This window comes from Sylvia atricapilla, chromosome 3 (genome assembly GCF_009819655.1).
Source record: "Sylvia atricapilla isolate bSylAtr1 chromosome 3, bSylAtr1.pri, whole genome shotgun sequence".
In the NCBI taxonomy this organism is placed as follows: Eukaryota; Metazoa; Chordata; class Aves; order Passeriformes; family Sylviidae; genus Sylvia; species Sylvia atricapilla.
This window is the reverse complement of record NC_089142.1, coordinates 3543075-3561784: the sequence shown is the minus strand read 5'-3', so window position 1 is coordinate 3561784 and position 18710 is coordinate 3543075. Positions and strand designations below refer to the sequence as shown.

Genomic DNA, 18710 nt, shown 5'->3' with positions numbered 1-18710 from the left:
TTCCTCCTTTTATTGCACTTGACCCCTTCTCTGAAAGCAGAAAGCAGGAATATTGCTCAACGGAGCCTTTGGCTGTGACCCTCAAATTGTTTGTTATGGCTGCACAGGAAAGCAAAGTCCTACACATGACCTTGAGGGTGATTTTATAAAAATCAATCAACCACTGTTATGATGGCCTCCCCACCAAGCAAAATAAATACAATTAAGCCCATAATCACTTCTCTACAGTAATGTGCAAATTCAATGAGTCTCTTTAGGTGGAGTGAGGGAGAGAGGGGAGAAATATGTTGAGGCTATTTGATACTTTGTGAGAACATCAGAAGCACTATTCTTCTCAATTAACCCAGCAATTAGCCTCCACCTCTGCATGAACAGAAAAGAAATCTTTCTTTATCTGTCTTTACCAAAGGGGGGAAAAAAGGAGGAAAAGAAAGAATAAAAGCAACAAGGCTATTCCATGTGTCCCACAGGAGGGGAGAAGCAGCCAGACCAAATAATTTTTGAGAAAAAGAAATATTAAAGAAAACAAACCTAATAATAAGGCGGGAGGTTTAATCTGCTGAAAGAATAATTACAACACCACTGATTTTGTGAAAAAATATTTACCTCCTGAAGTCCCTGGGAAATGGTGGAGGACATGCTCAAAAGTAAAGGATTTGGAAAGGGAATGTATTAACAATTCTCTCTGTCAGGTGAACTGACTCATACCGTGCCACAGCCCAGATATGCAAAACATTAACTATAAAAAGAGCCTGCATCATACACTTCTGGAAAAAATAAAAAAAATTTAAAAAAAGAAAAGTGAAGTGGAAGATTGGGAAGACTGGCATGGGGAATTTCTCCTTACCTCTGTCGAGAAGATTCACACTTGCAGTCACAGCAGTTTATATCCCTTCTCAAAAACCTCATTTTAAATTAAAAAAAAGTCTAAAAGAGATACTCTCATAATAAATAAAAGCAATGTTAGTATCTTTTATTTAGGTTGTGATGTAGGCTGTTGTAGAGATTTCCAAAATTGAAGGGAAGCAAAGTCCCCATTCCAAAGTACACCTTTTGCATGAAGACATTTTCTCTTATCACCTCTCGAGGACATATTTTGCATTCACTGTCAATAAAAGATATTTTTCCTAATGAGCAACTCATTAGGGAGGTGGGATAAAAGTAACATATTTATATTTAGTTCAATTTCAGATATTCAGTTCTGCTTCAAATTTGGTTTAATTCTACTTCTTTATGTAAAGCTGAATAAGTGTTAAAGCCAGTAAACTACAAGAACAGCGCTGCATGGACTCAAGATTTTTTTTTTAATAATCAAGTGGTAGAAGAGTATCAACAAAACAGTCTTACATATCACTACTGTGATATTCAACTAGCAGGAAATTTCCTCTACATGGAAGGGGATTTGCAAATTGAAATCTCATCCCCTCACCTGGACTACCTCTTCCCATCACAGTGAAGGGAAGATCTGCTCTGGTTCCTCCATGACCAGGAATAATTCAGCCCCATAGCCTTCAGCTCTTACCAGCTCCTCTCACTTGGTGTTTCACATGACAAAGCCACAGAATTCCCCATGAGACAGGCTCAGGCTCAGAAGTTCTGTTCCTGGCCAGGATCCCTGAGTGGCAAAGAGCAGGATGGAATAGCTTTGCTTGATCCTGTATAACCACAAGGCTTTAGTGTGCTGGCAGCCTTCCTGCTGCTTATTCCCCTGTTCCAAGGGTGTCCCTGGTAGGACCTCCAAGAAGAAAAAAAAAAAAAAAAAAAAAAACAACAAAAAAAAACCACCAAAGGAACTAAAATCTCACTGTGTACAGAAAGAAAAATACAAAGTTCATGAGCTTTAGAAGAGATAATTAATTATTTCATAGGTCTGTCATCTGCACCCTGTTGACATGCTCACAGGACATTCCAGTGAGCCATGACAGTTGTTTGTATCTTGGACCATGGCTGAAAAAAATGGAAAGGATTTTTTTTTTTTTTATGTTGGTCCTATCCAAAAACCAAGAGTCCAAAATTCATCCTGCATCTCCCTCAAAATGTTCCTCCATGTTCATAGCACATAGGTACAGATCCCAGATTAGCTCTGAATTCAAATGCCTTTGTATTTCCACCAGGACATCACTAACACACTCAAAAGTTAAGCTTGTATTCCAGCATTTTGTTGGATGGAGGCCTTAATCCATCCCTGGGAGAGGAATCAGCAGCTGCTTCACTACTCTCAGACAGAATTCATCTCCCCAGCCTGACAAGCCTTTGTTTTTTGGCTTGCTGTGCTCACAGCCATCTGTTCAGATGGCACGTGCTCCCTGGGAAACTGATCAGGCTCTTCCCTCAGAACTCAGGAGACAAGTAAAAGGCAATTCCAATCTGCATCCCAGGAGATGCTGCCATAGATGTATCTCCTTCAAAGAAATCTTTCTTTTACTTCAGCTCCTAAGGAGCCTCTGAGATACTTAGCAACACTTGGGTGGATTTGGAAGAGGAGAGGTGACTTGGTGGGGAGAAGGTGCAGACACTCCAAGGTGTCCTCTGGCACATCTGACATCATCTGGGACCTAACTGAGGAGCTTCCAGGTGAGCCTTGTGAGGGCATCAGGTAAACACCACCCACAGAGTGGGATGAAAACAAAGGTTCTTGGGCTGTCATTTCAGGTCCCCAAGCGACAGACATCTATTAAGTGCACATTTGGAAGCTCCATGTGAGGGTGGAGAGACCCTGGCACAGGTTGCCCAGAGAAACTGTGGCTGCCTCTGGATCCCTGGAAGTCTCCAAGGCCAGGCTGGACAGGGCTTGGAGCAGCCTAGGATAGTGGAAGGTGTCTCTGCCCATGGCAGGGAGTGGAATGAAATGAGATTTAGGGTCCATTCCACCCCAGCCATTCTGAGATTCTGTGAATCTGTGATTCTGTGATTCCCTTCTTCCACGACAGTGATTAGAGGAAAGAGATGGTGCTGGCTGGGGTTTCTGCTCAGTCTCTGCCAAAGCTGTGTTTAGTTCCTTGGCCAGGATTAGCTTCCACAGATCTGCTCACTGTGAAACATCCCACAGGAGTCTCAAGAGCTGCTGGAGTTGCAGCAAATCAATTTAATTGGCAGGTAAGAGTCCTGGGAGCCCATTGTGCATCCTGTAAGCCCATATGAAACACAATGGCAAAAGAAACCAGCAGTCCACACCCAAACACGAACCAGGGGTTGCATCTGGGGAGGATCTGAAAAGACCCACACCTTAAACTGCTACAGATTCAGGCCTTAAATCCCTTCCTCCAAAATGTCCACATCTGTGAGTTGCACTCCACTGGATAACACTGAAACCCTGCAGAGAAATATACTGAAAAATAAAGAACTGCTGCCTTTCACAGTTTTTCATGAAATCAGAGCGGATTCTAAAGCTCTGAGACTAATTATTGAAGGCTCACCCTAACAATGCAGGAAAATATCACACAGTGACAGAGAGAAATAGAGCCGACTTTTCTTCCTTTTAAATCTCAATTAAAAAATACATTGGATGAAATTTCCCATTAGCTGGTACTATTTGTACATCCCATGTTCTTTCTTTAATTAAAAAACGTGCTTATTGCAATACTGCCAGAATCGCTTTTACGGTATTTTAATTGTAATGTCTCTGCCTGATTAAAAAAAGAAAATATGAACTGGAAACTGCCTAAAAAAAAAAAAGTATCACAATGCATATCCCAAATGGATTGATCAAAATGGCACAGAGAACACCATGACAGGAACAGGTTCCAACTGTGCCTGCTGACAAGGGATTTAAAAATGAGTTTAAGGACTAGTTGATGCCATAGAGAAGAAAACAGAGGGAAACACTTTTTCCTTCTTTCAGTGAATTAGAACTCAATCTTTATCAGCAGTGGCTGAAGCACAGTTTGACAACTATTGAAGTCGGTGTATCAGTGAGTATTTGATGCTTGTTGCTAATAGCATCAAAGAGGAGGAAAAGTCAAGCAAAATCAATGTCTGTCTTTTCCCTACTCCCAGATTTACTCACAGGATCCATCCTGGCCAAAGTCTGATCAAAGCGTGGATCACAAGAAATTCAAAATATTCACAGAATCAGAGAATCAAAGAAAAGCTGCACGTGGCACTCAGTGCTCTGGTCTAGTTGACATGATGGTATTTGGTCAAAGGTTGCACCCCGTGATCTTGGAGGTCTTTTCCAACCTAAATGATTCTTTGAGTGAAAATGAATCTTTTCCAGTACAAGGATGAAAGCAATCTTCTCCCTTGTGCCTTCAAGAGTGGCTACCTCAAAACTGCCTTTGCAAGAACTGCCCAGGTGAGGATCTTCAATTCCACTGGGGTGCACTGGGAGTGTCACCCCAAAATTCATCTCCAAGGAACTCCTAAAAGACCAGACAGCTTTTTTAAATTATTTTTTTTTCTGTGTCCAGACCTCCCTAGACCACCATAATTGCAGACAAAGGCAACAACACATGCCTGAGGTATCAACCCATCAAACACAATGTTCCTCCAGTGTAAGCCCTGTGCAAAGGAAATTTCCATCTGTCCTGGGTTATCATAAATATTTCCATACTTGTGATGCTGGGATTACAAAAATAACTGCAATCTGCTGAACATACAGAATTATCTACAGTCTGTCTATCTTGTATCTCTTCCTCCATCAGTCCTGTCTGAGCCATTTCACAGCCTGACTATTAAACTTTCCACTCTCGAGATCCACATGTTCATTCTCTGCTTGTTGAGGAGGAGGGAGAAACTGCTGAGCCCTGGTGGCAGTGAGCAGAACCCAGCTGCCTAATCCTATTTCTCTATTTTTTTGACCTCCAGATCTTCTGGTCATTCCCAGAACCACTGTATGTTTGGGGCTATATGTTAATACAGCCTAAGAAGGGTCAGGTTAAGGCTGCACATGAAGTTGATGTCCTTGTTCTAACACTCTTCAAATAATTCCTGCAATGTTGAAATCCTCAAAATTAAACAACACAGGGGCAAGTATTCAAAATCCCCATGGTGTCTTAAAAAAGAGGAATTTCAAGAAATGGGCCTGTAAACATGTGTTGGGTTAGTTGGATCCAGCACCAGAAAATGGCCAGTGTAGCACCAGCGGATTTAGTAGCATTTCAGCATTTTTCCATCCACAAAACCTTGTATTTTCAGCTTATGAGTTCATACCCAGCCTGATGCTGAGTCATGAAAGGGAGCAGAGCTACAATTTAATCCCATTCTCCAGTTCCAACTAAGAAAATCTCTCCAGGTAGAATAGGAATGGGAGGTTTCAATTGAAGCACATATTTAGACCTACCTTAGGGGTTAGGGGTTTACTGCCATGCCCATCTGGCACCTGGGGAAAGTGGTTGATTATTTGATGTGCTCAAGGAGTTGGTAGTTGCTGCTCTGAGGGATCACCTGTGATTCAGTTTGAGAAGGGTGTCTATCACTCCTAAGATGAACAGGTCTTTGTTAATGTGTGTTTCTATCAATACAGGAACCTAAACAACTCCCCTGAGCTGGACAGCTTAAAAAAAAAAAGGGAAGGAAAGGAAAGATAGACCTCAGCCTCATTTCAGAGTAGATCTCAGCATGTCTTGATTCCAAATCTAACCAAGGCTACACAGCCAGAGAACCTATGACAGTGGCAGTAGATGCAACAGGCAACTTCACAAAGCTCAGATAAAAAAAATTCCTGCAGGTTATAATTCTAAAATGTTTTGTCCCCCTGTTTGGCGTGCAACAATGGAGAAAATAATCGCATCTAGAATATTCTAATGCTGCTTTTCTAACCAAATTGACATTATAAACCAGGCTTCTTGGAAAACACGATAAGAGGAGGAAGGATTTGAATGTCAGATGAGCCAAAGCCATAAAGATACTACTCCAGACTTCATTAAAATCAATCAGAGCTATGGCAGCTTCATGAGGGCTGACTCATAGATCAAATGAGCCTTTGAATAGGTCCAAAGTTCAGAGGGTTCCTGCTCCAGTATTTTGGCCCAATTCTTCACAAAGTCAGTGACTGAGCCCCAAAATCTTCGTTCAGATTTGCAGCCAAAAGAAAACTGGTGACCTGTCTCCTCAAAAGTGTGGCATAATCACAATAAGATTAAGAAGAATCCTGAATCACAGATTTAGAATTTTCACTGTAATAAAGAATTGTACTGTTTTGCCTTTTTTTAATCTCAAAATCTCAGTTGATTTTTAATTTTGGTTTTACATGGGAATGATGTCTGATGTAGCAATTCTTGAAAACCCCTGAGCCTAGACTGAGCAAGTTCAATCACTTTTGGAAATGTTCTCATGATAGGGATAAAACTGAAAACTTTTCTCTTTATCTAATGATCATTCAAATTTAAAATAAAATATCTTTGTCAAATGCATGAGTTTCACCATCATCTCAATTAAAAACTAGTACCTTTAATATCATTTTAGTATAAAAGCAATTTTCCCAGCAACAATCCTGGTCTTTAAACATATAAAAACTCACGCTGTGATTTTTTTGAGCTCTACTTCAGCAGAGGCTTAACTCTGAGCAAGCAATTTCACCAGCACAACTCATTCCCTTCATACCAGGCATGCATACAGCAATGTCCACAACCAGGGCCTAACTTCCAGGGGGAAAGATTTAAAGTCCTTTAAACTCTTACTTTGACACTCACAGAGATACACCTGTCTCACTTTATTGTGGGTCTATGTACAGGTACATAAACCCAGCAAATCCAGAGTTTCCCATCATAACTGTGCTCAGTTATTTACTCTACTGAGGTAAGCACCAGCTGTGCTCTAGGATTTGGGATGATTGATTGCATTTGATAGTTGTGACCTGCAATTCTATAACGTCAATAACTTTGTAAAGGTTTTTGTGACACATCTGCCTCAAAGACGCCAAACAGAACAGAGCTGATTTTTGTTATCAGCAGTGCCATTATCACTGAAAACTGCTCAGGATAGCAGCTATTTTGGTAGACTGGGGAAAGAAAAAAGTGGAGGGAAAAAAGGCCTTTTTGCTTATATTGTCATGATGCCTCAAACAACATAAACAATTCCTTCTGCACGCAGAAAATTTAAATTCTTTCTCTATCCCCCATCACCGCCCCTTTGCATCTACTGAGAGCAGGCTCAACCTGCACAACCAGGTGTCTCCTCTGTTGCTGGAGCTGGGGAGTGGAAGGAGAGATCAGAGCCATGAAAAACCCCATCCCCGGAGGAGGAAGAGCGCCGAGCCGCCCTGCTACAGACCTTTGAGCAGCAGCAGGTTGAGGATGCTCGTGGTGGTCCCCAGGAGCAGGGTCCGGCCGCCTTCTATCGTGACGTTGTCGCCATCTCGCGGCTGGTGGCCCGCAGGCCAGCTGGAGTCCTCGTCCCACCGCCCGCAGAACTGGAGGGCAAGCTGGAAAGAGAAAGATCCAGGGAAGTTCAAAGCTCACCCCTTCTCTCCTTTCAAGGAGCCAGTTTGCTCAGAGGTGGCAGCGGGGTGCCCAGCGTGGCATTGGCATCTCCTCCACCGTGCCCTGGGCAAGCTGACTGCCAGAGGGACCCTGTGTAAGGCAGAGGAATAGAAGGATATTGGCATTGGAGAGGGTCCTGGCCTTCAGGAATGCTTGTCACAATTTGGGGGTTGCCCCTTGTCTCATTCTGGGCTGGGGAAGAAGGAGAGATTTGCTGCAGGTCTGGCTGCGGGCCGACCCCAGGTTTCCTGGTGTGTGTCTCTCTCTGCCTCCCGAGAAGCAGAACTGCACTGTTGTTTCCTGGCAATGTCATAAAAATAGCCTGAAGAACTTAGAATTAAAATATCCTGCTGGATGGGCAGTATTTTGCTTTAGAGATTTTTGGAGGTTTTTTTCTTCCCAAGGGCTCTCCTGCCGCTCATCCTCATTTAGACAGACATTCCTCCTCTCAGACACCTTTTTAGCTTTCTCAGCTTATCTGGTGTTGTGACTGACTCTTCTTTGAGGGTGAACACAGCAGTTCCAAATAAAGCCCTGAATAACTTGAAAACTCCTAATAGACTGACTCTTGATGTGCAATAGCAAAATGATGCCTGATCTTAAAGGCTCCTCCTCACCTGTAAATTTCAAGCATGTACTTTGCAGTGAAGGTTTTATAAAATCACAGAATTGTTTGGGTTGGAACTGTTTCTTTCCAGCCCCGCTGCCATGGGCAGTGACATCTCCCACTAGACCAGGTTGTTTAGGGTCCTGATGGTGAATTTCTTGAAGAAAGTGTGAATATTTTTGCCTGGATGTGTGTGCAGAAGTGTGGACATAGAAATACAAAATATATTATTTGGTTTCATATGTCAACCAGCAAGAACATCCTCCACTCATCTGAGGCTGGGGGGGAACCAGACATGGAAATATTTGTGGTCCTCACTGGGCTGTGCTAATCCAGAACAGGAGTGGAAAAAATAACCTCAAGACAAAAGCAAAACAGAGTTACTCCATTTTCAAAGGGAGCACATCGAGTGCATTAAAGCTTTTGCTGGGGAGCTGCAGTTAAGGTGAATCAATAATGGGGGTTTTATGATCATTGTTCTGTTTTTCTGTGCTGTTTTCAGGCTTGGTTTTATGTGCCTGATGTTTTATAGAGTATTTCCCATCGTGCTGTCCCTGAGCAACCTGGTCCAGTGGAAAGTCCCTGCCCATGGGTCTTCAGATGAGCTTTAAGGTCTTTCCACCAAACCACTCTTGTCATTCTTCAATTTTAATTATGTACACCAGGGAATGAGTGATGGTTCCCAGGCTAAATGATACAACTGGTTGATATCCACTCTGGCTGGATGCTGGGATTTTCTACAATCCATTCCATGATTTCTCTACAAAGGGAGTTAACTCGGTTCAGTTCAGACTGAAGCCTGGGACTGCATTAACACACAGGCAGTGAAAAATTCTTGGGAGTTAAAATTCTGGTGTCAGACGGAGTAAACCACTCCATCAATACTGAAGTAAAATTATTGAATAGTTGCTAAGCGCAGTAGGACAAGTTTAATTTTCATTAGTTGCAAACACATATTTATATAGTTCAGAGATTTAGAACAAATTTCCAGCTGAAAGCATGAAGTGCCTTTACCCACTATCTTTCCTGAGAAGCTGTGAATTACTCTTCATTGACAATGCTATGGAGCAGATTGTATAAAATATACAACAGATCCACTGGAAAACAGCTAATTAAACTTGTTTTTGTCTCAGAGGAGGGGACAGTTCATAGAAAGGTGCATACATGGCTTATCAAGCCAATTGTAGCATAGAATTACAAATTCCATAAATTCCTGTTTGGCACAAACGCTTCAAATTCCCCCAGCACAACACTGGAGGGGGCAGCTGTGAAATGGTGGGATCCACAGGAACGTTTGGTTGAGAAGGTTTGCTGAATGCCTTCAAGTCACTCTGACCCTCTCAAATCACTTAAAACCTTCCAAATAACCCTAATGACCAAGCAAGATTGTAAGAAATGTACCAAAGCTTCTTGCAAGCACCACTTGCTAGCACAGAGTGAGCTGTTGATAGAAGCCCAGCAAGAGTTAAGAAAAATAAATTCCTCCTTTGAATCTGACTTTATTTTTTTTCTTTTAAGTTGGCAGCTAGGGATTTCTAACCAGAGAATACTCTAGTTCTTCATTTAAGCTTCTCTCTACCTAACATCAGTGTTTGAGCCTGATTGGTTTCTGCTGTCACCTCTTAGAGGACTCAATAACTGCTCAGTTCTACCAACATCATCTGGCACAAAAATCTCAGTGTTCATACACAACAGTGGAATCACAGAATGGTTTGGGTTGGAAGGGACTTTAAATATCACCTTGTTCCACCCTCCTGCCATGGGCATGGGACAATTTCCACTATCTCAGGTTGCTCCAAACCCCATCCAACCTGGCCTTGGACACTTCCAGAGGTGAGGCAGCCACAGCTTTCCTAGGCTACCTGTGCCAGGGCCTCTCCACCCTCACAGAGGGAGAAAATGAGTTAAGGTCATAAAATTCTCTGTTCTTCCACCATTCTGTTCTTCCATACCTAAATTTTCCAGTGAGAAAATGCCTGGCTTAATCCACTGTTGTGGGCATCACCTGCATGTGTGTCTTTCAAGGGACTTGTGATTTGTACTTTTTCTTCTTTATAAATAAAATTAAATAGATGAACATCAACTGACAACAGAAGACCAAGAGCTGTTTTTAATCACTTGTACTATCCTTGCATTACCACGGAGAGAATAAATCCAAAGAATCTGTTTTAAAAGGAGAAAAGGGGATTTGGTCAAGGAACATACTTTAAATTACCACAGCAGAGTAGAATGTGCAGGGGAGTTAGAGGGAAGGCAGCTCTGTAGGGATTGAGGAAAGACATCAAACAATTTTGTTTGGTGACTCTTCTCTTGCAGTCCTGCACCCTTCCCTAAGATGAAAGAGCACCTCCCTAAGATCTTTGAGAGAAGAGGATGTGATCTAATGCAAGTTTAGTGCAAAGGATACGTGTCTTGAACCACCAGAACAGTTTTCCTCAACTTTGTGAATCCCACATGATTATCCTCCCTGATTTCTGGGAGAAAAGCACAGTGCAATCTCCAGCTGAAACAGAATTCTTAAGTTCCTTTGCTGAAAGGTGGTGGTGTTTATACCCAGTTCCATTTAAGCAGCCCACGGTAAGATAACATGAACTAATACATAAACTAATTGCACATCCTTCATTAAGCAGGACGGGTGATAGAGTCACAACATCCCTCTCACTGTTTTTTTTGCAGACAAGCAAAACTCTTTATATTTCTATTTTTTTCCCCCTGCCTGGCACCCTGTATCTGACCTCTGGTGTTTAATTGAAACACTTCTCAGTAAGCCTGAAGAGCAGCAGCAGCTGCAGGTGCCAGGGTTGTGGCTGGGTTCCCACCCTATGTGTGCTTGCTGGATGAACCAGAAGGAACCTGCAGAGCCAAGGAAAGCTGTGTGTCAGCAGCTGGTGCTGGCCATTCTCTTCCTGTGCTTTTTGCAGCTTCGGGAAAAATGGCAGGGAGCTGGAAAGTCAGGATGGGAGAAAGAGGAGCTGGCATAAAACAAACCCTGAGCTGTGAAGCTGAAGCTGGCTGGCAGCAGCTGCTGCAGTGAGGTGGCAGCTCCACGCTCTGGCTTCAGTGTGTACCAGAGCTGGAAAGATGATTTGGAGAAAACAGAGCTTATGAGACCATAACATCTCTGCAGCCATCTGTGTCACTGTCAGAGCTCACACTTGGACGTGGCCAGTTTCAACGAGGTTTAACAGGAGAAGCAACACAACAAAGATGCTGCAGTCCTGCCAGGTTTGTGACAATCAAATAGATAAACTGGGGCATGAGTCTCTTCTGGTTGTATACTTTATACAATGTAACGAGTTAAATAGAAATTATAACCCGAACTGAGGACGTAAGATCATCCCCCAAATGCTGCAGGATGTGCCCTCACATCACACATCCATAGAAAACCCACTCTGGCAACATTTCACATCCTTAATCCAGCACAGCAGATGGCATTAACCCAGTAGGGAGCCAAACCTCAAAATACGGGCAGAAACCTCCTGTGGGTGGGAAATCACCAGCACTGGGAATCCCTAAGAAACCCCGGTTGCTCTTCCTGGGGCATCAAAAAGCAGAAGGAGCTGGGAAGGGATCTGACCCCAAAATTCAGTGAATAGAGTCCTGTAAGTGCTTTCCAGCTCTGACATGCATTTGGAATGTGTCATGCATACAGCAAATTTCATTTGCTAGGGAAAGGTTTTTTACCCAGAGGGAATTTGGGCACTGGAACAGGCTCCTCAGATCAGAGCCCCAAGCCAGATGGAGCTCAGAAGCATTTGGACCAAGCTCTCAGGCACATGATGGGATTTTTGGGGTGTCCTGTGAAGGCCAGGAGTTATTCTCAATGATCCTTATGGGTCTCTTCCAACTCAGAATATTCTGGGATTCTACGCATAAATCTTATCAAGCTCAAACCTTGCTATGTGGCCCATAGCTTGTTATATCACTTTATAGCTTGTTAGGATAGGTTAATTTGGGGAGGGCATCAACTCCTTCCCAATCATATTTTCAAAATAATTAATGAATTATGTAAAATAGTATTTTTGTAGCATACAATAAAAGACACACAATCTCTTTGCAATTCATCATCTTACCCCCTTTCCTGCCTACTGCACCTTTTTTTTTCATTTTCCAGGCAGGTTTCTTTCCATTTTATGTTTTTCACCTGCTGCTGTCAGCCAGACTGGCATTGTCTTTCTGTGAGACTTGGGGATACAATCTTTCAGAATCAGTTTGTCACCTTGTGCCTGTGACTACCAGGGCTCAGAAACAGCAGCAGTGACTGCAACAACTGAACTGAATAAATAACAGAGAAAAACTTGTATTCCCACCCAGGCTGGTAAACCATTCACAAATGGGAAGAATGCCAAAATGCCAGGTTTGGGCTTTAAAGGGTTGAGAAACTCCTGTTTAGACACAGAAGAGATCATTCAATTCATGCTTTGGGATAACTTAACAATTTCTTTAGTTAAGTGGGGTTTGTTTAGAGTAGAGTCCCAAAAAAGGACTGCAACAACAGTTACGCAAGAGAGGCACAAAGATAAGAGCCTTCATCCTCTCATCACGAAATAAATTCTAAAACAAAGGCAAGAAGTGATGTAGTTAAACACAGACCCTGCTTCCTGGTGTGCTCACTATTCTCCCTTCTTCCCTAGATTTTAGGGAGGAATTCTTTACTATGAGGCCCTGGCACAGGTTTCCTAGAGAAGCTGTGGCTGTCCCATCCCTCGAAGTGTCCAAGGCCAGGCTGGACAGGGCTTGGAGTAACCTGGGATAGTGGAAGGTTTCCCTGCTCACAGCAGGGGTTTTGAAAGAATATATTCTTTGATGTCACTCCCAACCCAAACCATTCCACGATTCCAGGCTGTGGGTTCCAGCTGGGGGTTATCTGTGACATGGCCAGAGGGAGAAACCTGAAAGCAGGAGGCTTTTCCCACCAACTCCTCCCCCAACAGAGAGTTTTATTCTTTCCCCCAGCTGAGAGGACACGGAGCACAGTGTGGAGGAAGTTTCCCCTGTCCCAGTGAGCACATCCACGCGCAAACAAAGGTTTGGGGAGCTGCCCCCACAGCAGAGATTGACACCCAGGAGAGCAGCCTTTCCTTGGTGCTGACAGATTGCCATTTAAGCAGTGAGCACGGAGAGCAAGTGTTCCTGTCCTCAGTCACCACGGAGAGACAAGGTTAACATTCCAAGTGATGGAGTGCAGCACAGATTTCCCCACGCCACAGACCCAAGACTCCACACCACATTTGAAAACACTTTAATTTCAGTGATGGATACTGGGAGCTCCCTTTCCAGGCTGTGAACTCTTAACAGCTTCTCAGTTTAATACATCATGAAAAGATTTACACACCCCCTCACCCAACTCCCATCCACCTGAAGGAAAGAAAAACGTATATTTGGAGGAGACAAAAGACGAAGGGAGGTATTTTATTATACTAGATGTCTTTTACAAGGGAAGTATTTTCAGCCATCTGCTCTAATTATTCCTTCTGTATTGGCCACCATCTTCATGCAACAATAGAAATAATTATCTCCTCAAGGGCAGAAAAAAAATATTTACAGAAACAAACAAAAGTTGATTATCTTTAGCTCCTAGGGAAAAAAAAAAAAAAAAAAAAAAAAAAAAAAAAAAAAAAAAAAGAAACAAGCTACTTCTTAATGAAGGAGCAATTAGGAAGGTGGGTAGAACATCTATAATTAAACCAGACAAATTGGTGCAGGCTCCTCCCTCCTACACACACTTAAAAGGGCTGCAAATGTAAGTTATTTGCTACAGTCAGTAGAATTAACGAGCAAAATGCTGCCCAGTGCCCAAAGAAACTGAACCTGTCTCTTGGCATCATTCCTGCTTGTCACACCCCTAACCCTTTGCCAAATTAACTGAAAAATACTCACCACAACTGCAAAGCTATGGGATTTCAATTGGGATGGGGAGCTCTTCCTCTGTATAACAGCATCCCCAAGACAATTACAGGATTCTCATTCATCCTGGCCTTTAAGAACAGCCTCCTGCCTGCACTTCACCACTCAGTGTAAAAGGAAGTGCTTTTTCTATATAAACCAAAACCAGAGGAGTTTTGCAATTGTCTTTTCATTCCCTGCAGTTAAAAGAATTCTGCTCACTAAGAGAATGAAAGCATATACACAGCTTTGTGGGAAAGATGGAATGGGGACATCCCAAAGAGAACAGAAAATATCTTATATTGGGCAAAAACAAGCCATTTAGCAGGGAAAAAAAAAAAAAAAAAAAAAAAAAAAAAAGACTCTTTCTACTAAGAGCAAAGCACAATTGGGAGACAAATTTATGGATTTTGACTTCCAAAAAGAAATTAGTAGAATTTAAGTGTCTGTGCTTTGAAATCAATTAATGGTCAAGACTGAAGCTGGCCAAGGGACAGACTGATCAGGGAAGTGATGGGATCATCATGTCTGGAAGTGTTTAAAAAACACATAGATGTGGCACTGGGGTACATGGCTTAGTGGTGGACCTGGCATTCCCCACAGCGGACCCCGTTCCTGGGGGAATGTTGGACCTGATGATCTTGGAGATCTTTACCCACTGTAAATTATTCTATGATTTTTAAGGCTGAATTTCCCAAGGCTTCTCCAAGAAGTCTCAGGACAGAGGGTACCACCTATTGCTCATTACAGGTGCAAACACCAGCCAGGAAAGAGCAGCAAACCAGCACACTGGGAACACTTCTTTAGGCAAATCACCCCCCTACCTATTCCAAAAAGGTCAATTTTCACTACCAAAACAAAACAAAAAAAAAAAAGTGCCTTCAAATATTTAAGTAGGCTGTACTGAGTTTCTTAGGAAATCACAGTGCCAAAGGAGTCTAGTGGATCCTACAGTGTGCTCAGCAACACCATAAAGGACTTTTATTCACATGCACATCACTGCAATGTTCCAAATTTGTCATTGATTGAAGCATTTCCAAGCTGCATGAGAAGAAGAAGAAAGTAAGAGAGAAAGGAGAACCCCTGGAAAAGTTTGAAATGGAAAATCTACTTCCATCCTCTCAGTGAAAGCATCACATTCACTTTTATCACTTCTATTTCATAGAATCATGGAATATCCAGAGTTGGAAAAGTCCCACAAAGGTCACTGAGTCCAAATGCTCAGGACACCCCAAAAATCTCATCCATGGGTAAACTGAGCAGACACTAGTAACCATACTGGTCAACAAAGGTGGAGAGATAATGGGACTGCCTTCTGGTTTCTGAAAGAAATGTTTCCAAAAATGTCAGAAAAAGTCACAAATCACTACAGAAGTAGCCTTAGACACACTCAAAAGCAAACAAGCAAATAAGTAACACCCCCTCAGAACAAAAAAAACCCAAAAACCCAACCCTAACAAAACCAAAACCAAAACCAAGCAAAAAAAAAAAAAAAAAAAAAAAAAAAAAGAGGAAAAGAGGACAAAAAAACAGTAGCTATCAAGATATCTAGAGAACTGTGCACTGTGAAAAAATTTATTATTTATGCCAAAGACAACGTTATCCCCAAGAAGACTGAAAGGAACTGTAGCTATGAATAAACCAAGGATGGAAACGAGCAGAATGTTTCTGAATATACCTGCATGGAGAGACTGGAACAGGTTTCCAGACAGAGCAGGAGACCAAGCTCAGTTTTCCCATATAACTTAGTATTCTTGACATGACAGCCTGAGACAGAGCAAGCCTGGAAAATAACCCAACAAACCATTTCCAAGGCCACAAGGTGGTATTTTTATCGCTGTCTGCATCATCTGCTGCTGTGTAACTTCTCTTTACCCACTACTCCAGCTTTAAAATGCAGGTGGGATTATCCCACCAGGTCCCTCTTTAATTACTCCCAAAAGCATTGATACAGCAAGATCAGAGCTGAGTTCATGGCTGGACATGTGATACACAATCTAATATCTTTATTTTTAATTGAGACTGCTTGTACTCTGAGTTTAAAAAGAAAGGATTATTTTTCCTTTTTTTCTTAGTTTGTTTTAATTTTAGCTGTCCTGCAGAAATCTTTCTGACTTCTGCTGAGCCACACAGGCACAAGAAGGGAAGAATCTGGCTGGGCATGTTCTCTATGGGACTGATGAATGACTCTAGTCTCTCCCAAACTATTAGAGGATAAATCTGTTTACACACAAAAAATTGACCTGGGCTGGTGAGGTGGGACTAGAACCAGGAAACTGGCACGTCCCAGAGGTAAAAATGCATTTGCAGCCAAGAGCATTAGTAACTCAAGACCATAAACAAGCCACAGCATCATTAATTACTCAGACAGGGGCAGCCACAGAAGCAGTGAGAAGACCCAAAAGCCAACTGTAAATAGTTCATCGAGCTGATTAGTTCAGGAAAAAAATGAGTGGGCACTTTGGAGGTCAAAGGCCATGGCACAAGTCAGTCTCAAGCCAGTTTGCAAGTGGACAATGGCATGAGAAACAGCTTAATTCCTGTTTAAAAAAAAGAAATCCCAAACAAAACCAGCAAAGCCACTTAAAAAACAACCACTAAAAAAAAAGGTTTATTCAGCAGGGGAGTAATCACTGCAGTTTTGAAACACAGAAGGTAAGGCTCCTTGCTCCAGAAGTATTTAATTAAGGACATGGAGGATTAGTTAAATCTAATGGTGCTTTTACAGAGAGGGTACTGAAAAGACATTACTGTTGTTAGAGGGGCATATCCCAGGTATAGATGAGACATTTTCATACACACAGGCAACAAAAACCACCCAAACCCCATGTAAAATACCAAATAGTAGAGGGACATGAACACTATTAATCCACTCCACAATTAAACAAACCATGAGACCTCTGGGAAGGTCCCTGTCTCTTTACCACACTCACATGAGGACCAAAGTGTTGGTTTGGGTCTCTCAGGGTCACAGTGGAAGGATCAGCCTAAAATCAGAAATTTCAATTTCAATTTCAAATATTAAAGAAAGTATCCTGGGGAGCAGAGGAACTGTCCTGGAGCATATGAAGAGCCTTCTTTCATGGAATGTGTGTTTTCTGCCTGGTAACTACTTGTTAATTCACAAGAATCTTCCCAATGTTCATTTACAGCATCATATTCAGAGACAGCTTATTTATTACAGTGGAAACTACCCTAGTGCAGAGTTTTAAGCTTAACTTGCTGAAAATCCTGTGAGTGTAAACAGATTGAGGAATTCAGTGCAACTTTCCAGTTTAGGTACAATAGAGGAGTTTGTAAAATAGGACTGGATTTTCCTTTCCAGAACACTGTTGAAGGGCACACATAATTTGCACATCTCTCTAAACCAGCCATTTTGCAAAGTATGGAGGCTTCTGAGACAAATTAAAAACAGCAGTTTAATGGTAATGAGAAAATTACAGCGTCAAGTTGTTTACACAAGCAGGATAACCAAGCCTGGTGACTGTGTTAGCCTTTGCACTGTGCAAATATTGTCTCCCAATTGAATGATCTTGAGTTAAATTTACTAATCTGAGAGCAAATATCACAAATGCAAAGATTAGCTCAATAATTTGCCGACCACCTGCAGGAGAAGTAACCAAATTATGTCCTTACGTGTCAGGGAGAAGGATTTCTGAATGGCTGCTACAGTAAATGAGGGAGTAAATGGGAGGAGTGAGGCTCATCCACCCCAACAGTGCCAGAGAGAGCTGCTGATAGATTTTTGGATCAGGCAGGAAGATAAACAGAATCACATTTGTGTGACATTTGGGATGGAAGGAATCTCTGGAGATCATCTAGTCCTACCCGTCTGCCAAGGCAAAGTCACCCAGAGAACACAGGTGACACAGAAACACCTCCAGGTGGGTTTGGAATGCCCCCAGAGAGGGAACTCCACACCCTCCCTGAGCAGCTGTTCCAGAGCTCTGACACCCTCAGTGTAAAGAAGTTCTTCCTCAATCTGAGGTGGAATTCCTTGTGGTTTAGAACTCCTTGCAAGAGTCACAAGATAGCTGTGAAGGTCAGGGCACCGGTGTGGGATCCAGTCTTTGGCTTTCCCACAGCTCCCATAGAAGCATAGGGAATAACAGGTGAGTTGACACACAAACCATCTCCATAGCAAACCTGGCTTGCAGAAGTTTACACTGATTTACCAGACAAAGCCTGAAAAGTACTTGGAAAAGACAAACTCTGTGTGTAGGCTACAGCTTGGTCTATCCTATGCATAAAATACAGCAACCAGACAGCAAAACCACACAATCCAAGGACAAGCATTGATTCTGCCTTAATTGAATCCACATCTCCTCAGCCAAAGCATCAGGGCCATTGATTATTACTGGGCATGACCAGCTACCCAGGGCAGGATCTGATGCAGAGCTGCAGCATTCAGAATTATCACTGCATCACAGGGATAATTGCAGGTGTAATGAGGGGTAAAGGGCTTGGACAGCAGCAGAGGCTTCTCTAAGTCACTTCTCTAAGATGAATCATAGGATGGGAATGGTTTGGGGTGGAAGGGTCCTCAAAGCTCAGCCTGTTCCACACTTTGCCATGGGCAGGGACACCTTCCACTATCCCTGGTTGGTCCAAGCCCCATCTAACCTGGCCTTGGACACTTCCAGGGATTGGGCAGTGACAGATACTCCAGGAAACCTGTGCCAGGGCCTCATCACCCTTTAGCAAAGGATTTATTCACAATGTCTAATCCAAAAGTACTTTTAGCTTAAGGCAACTACCCCTTGTCCTATAACTCAATACCTTTGTGAAAAGTCCCT

The 18710-nt window shown here is 42.5% G+C and overlaps 1 protein-coding gene across 1 annotated transcript in view; it reads right to left on the bottom strand.

The window, feature by feature from the left end:
* Window positions 1-18710, bottom strand: part of PKHD1 (PKHD1 ciliary IPT domain containing fibrocystin/polyductin) — a 171822-nt gene that overhangs the window by 85040 nt on the left and 68072 nt on the right. The window contains exon 37 of the mRNA XM_066316758.1: window positions 7213-7363. Coding sequence (XP_066172855.1) covers window positions 7213-7363 — 151 coding nt within the window. The remainder of the gene's footprint in view (window positions 1-7212; window positions 7364-18710) is intronic.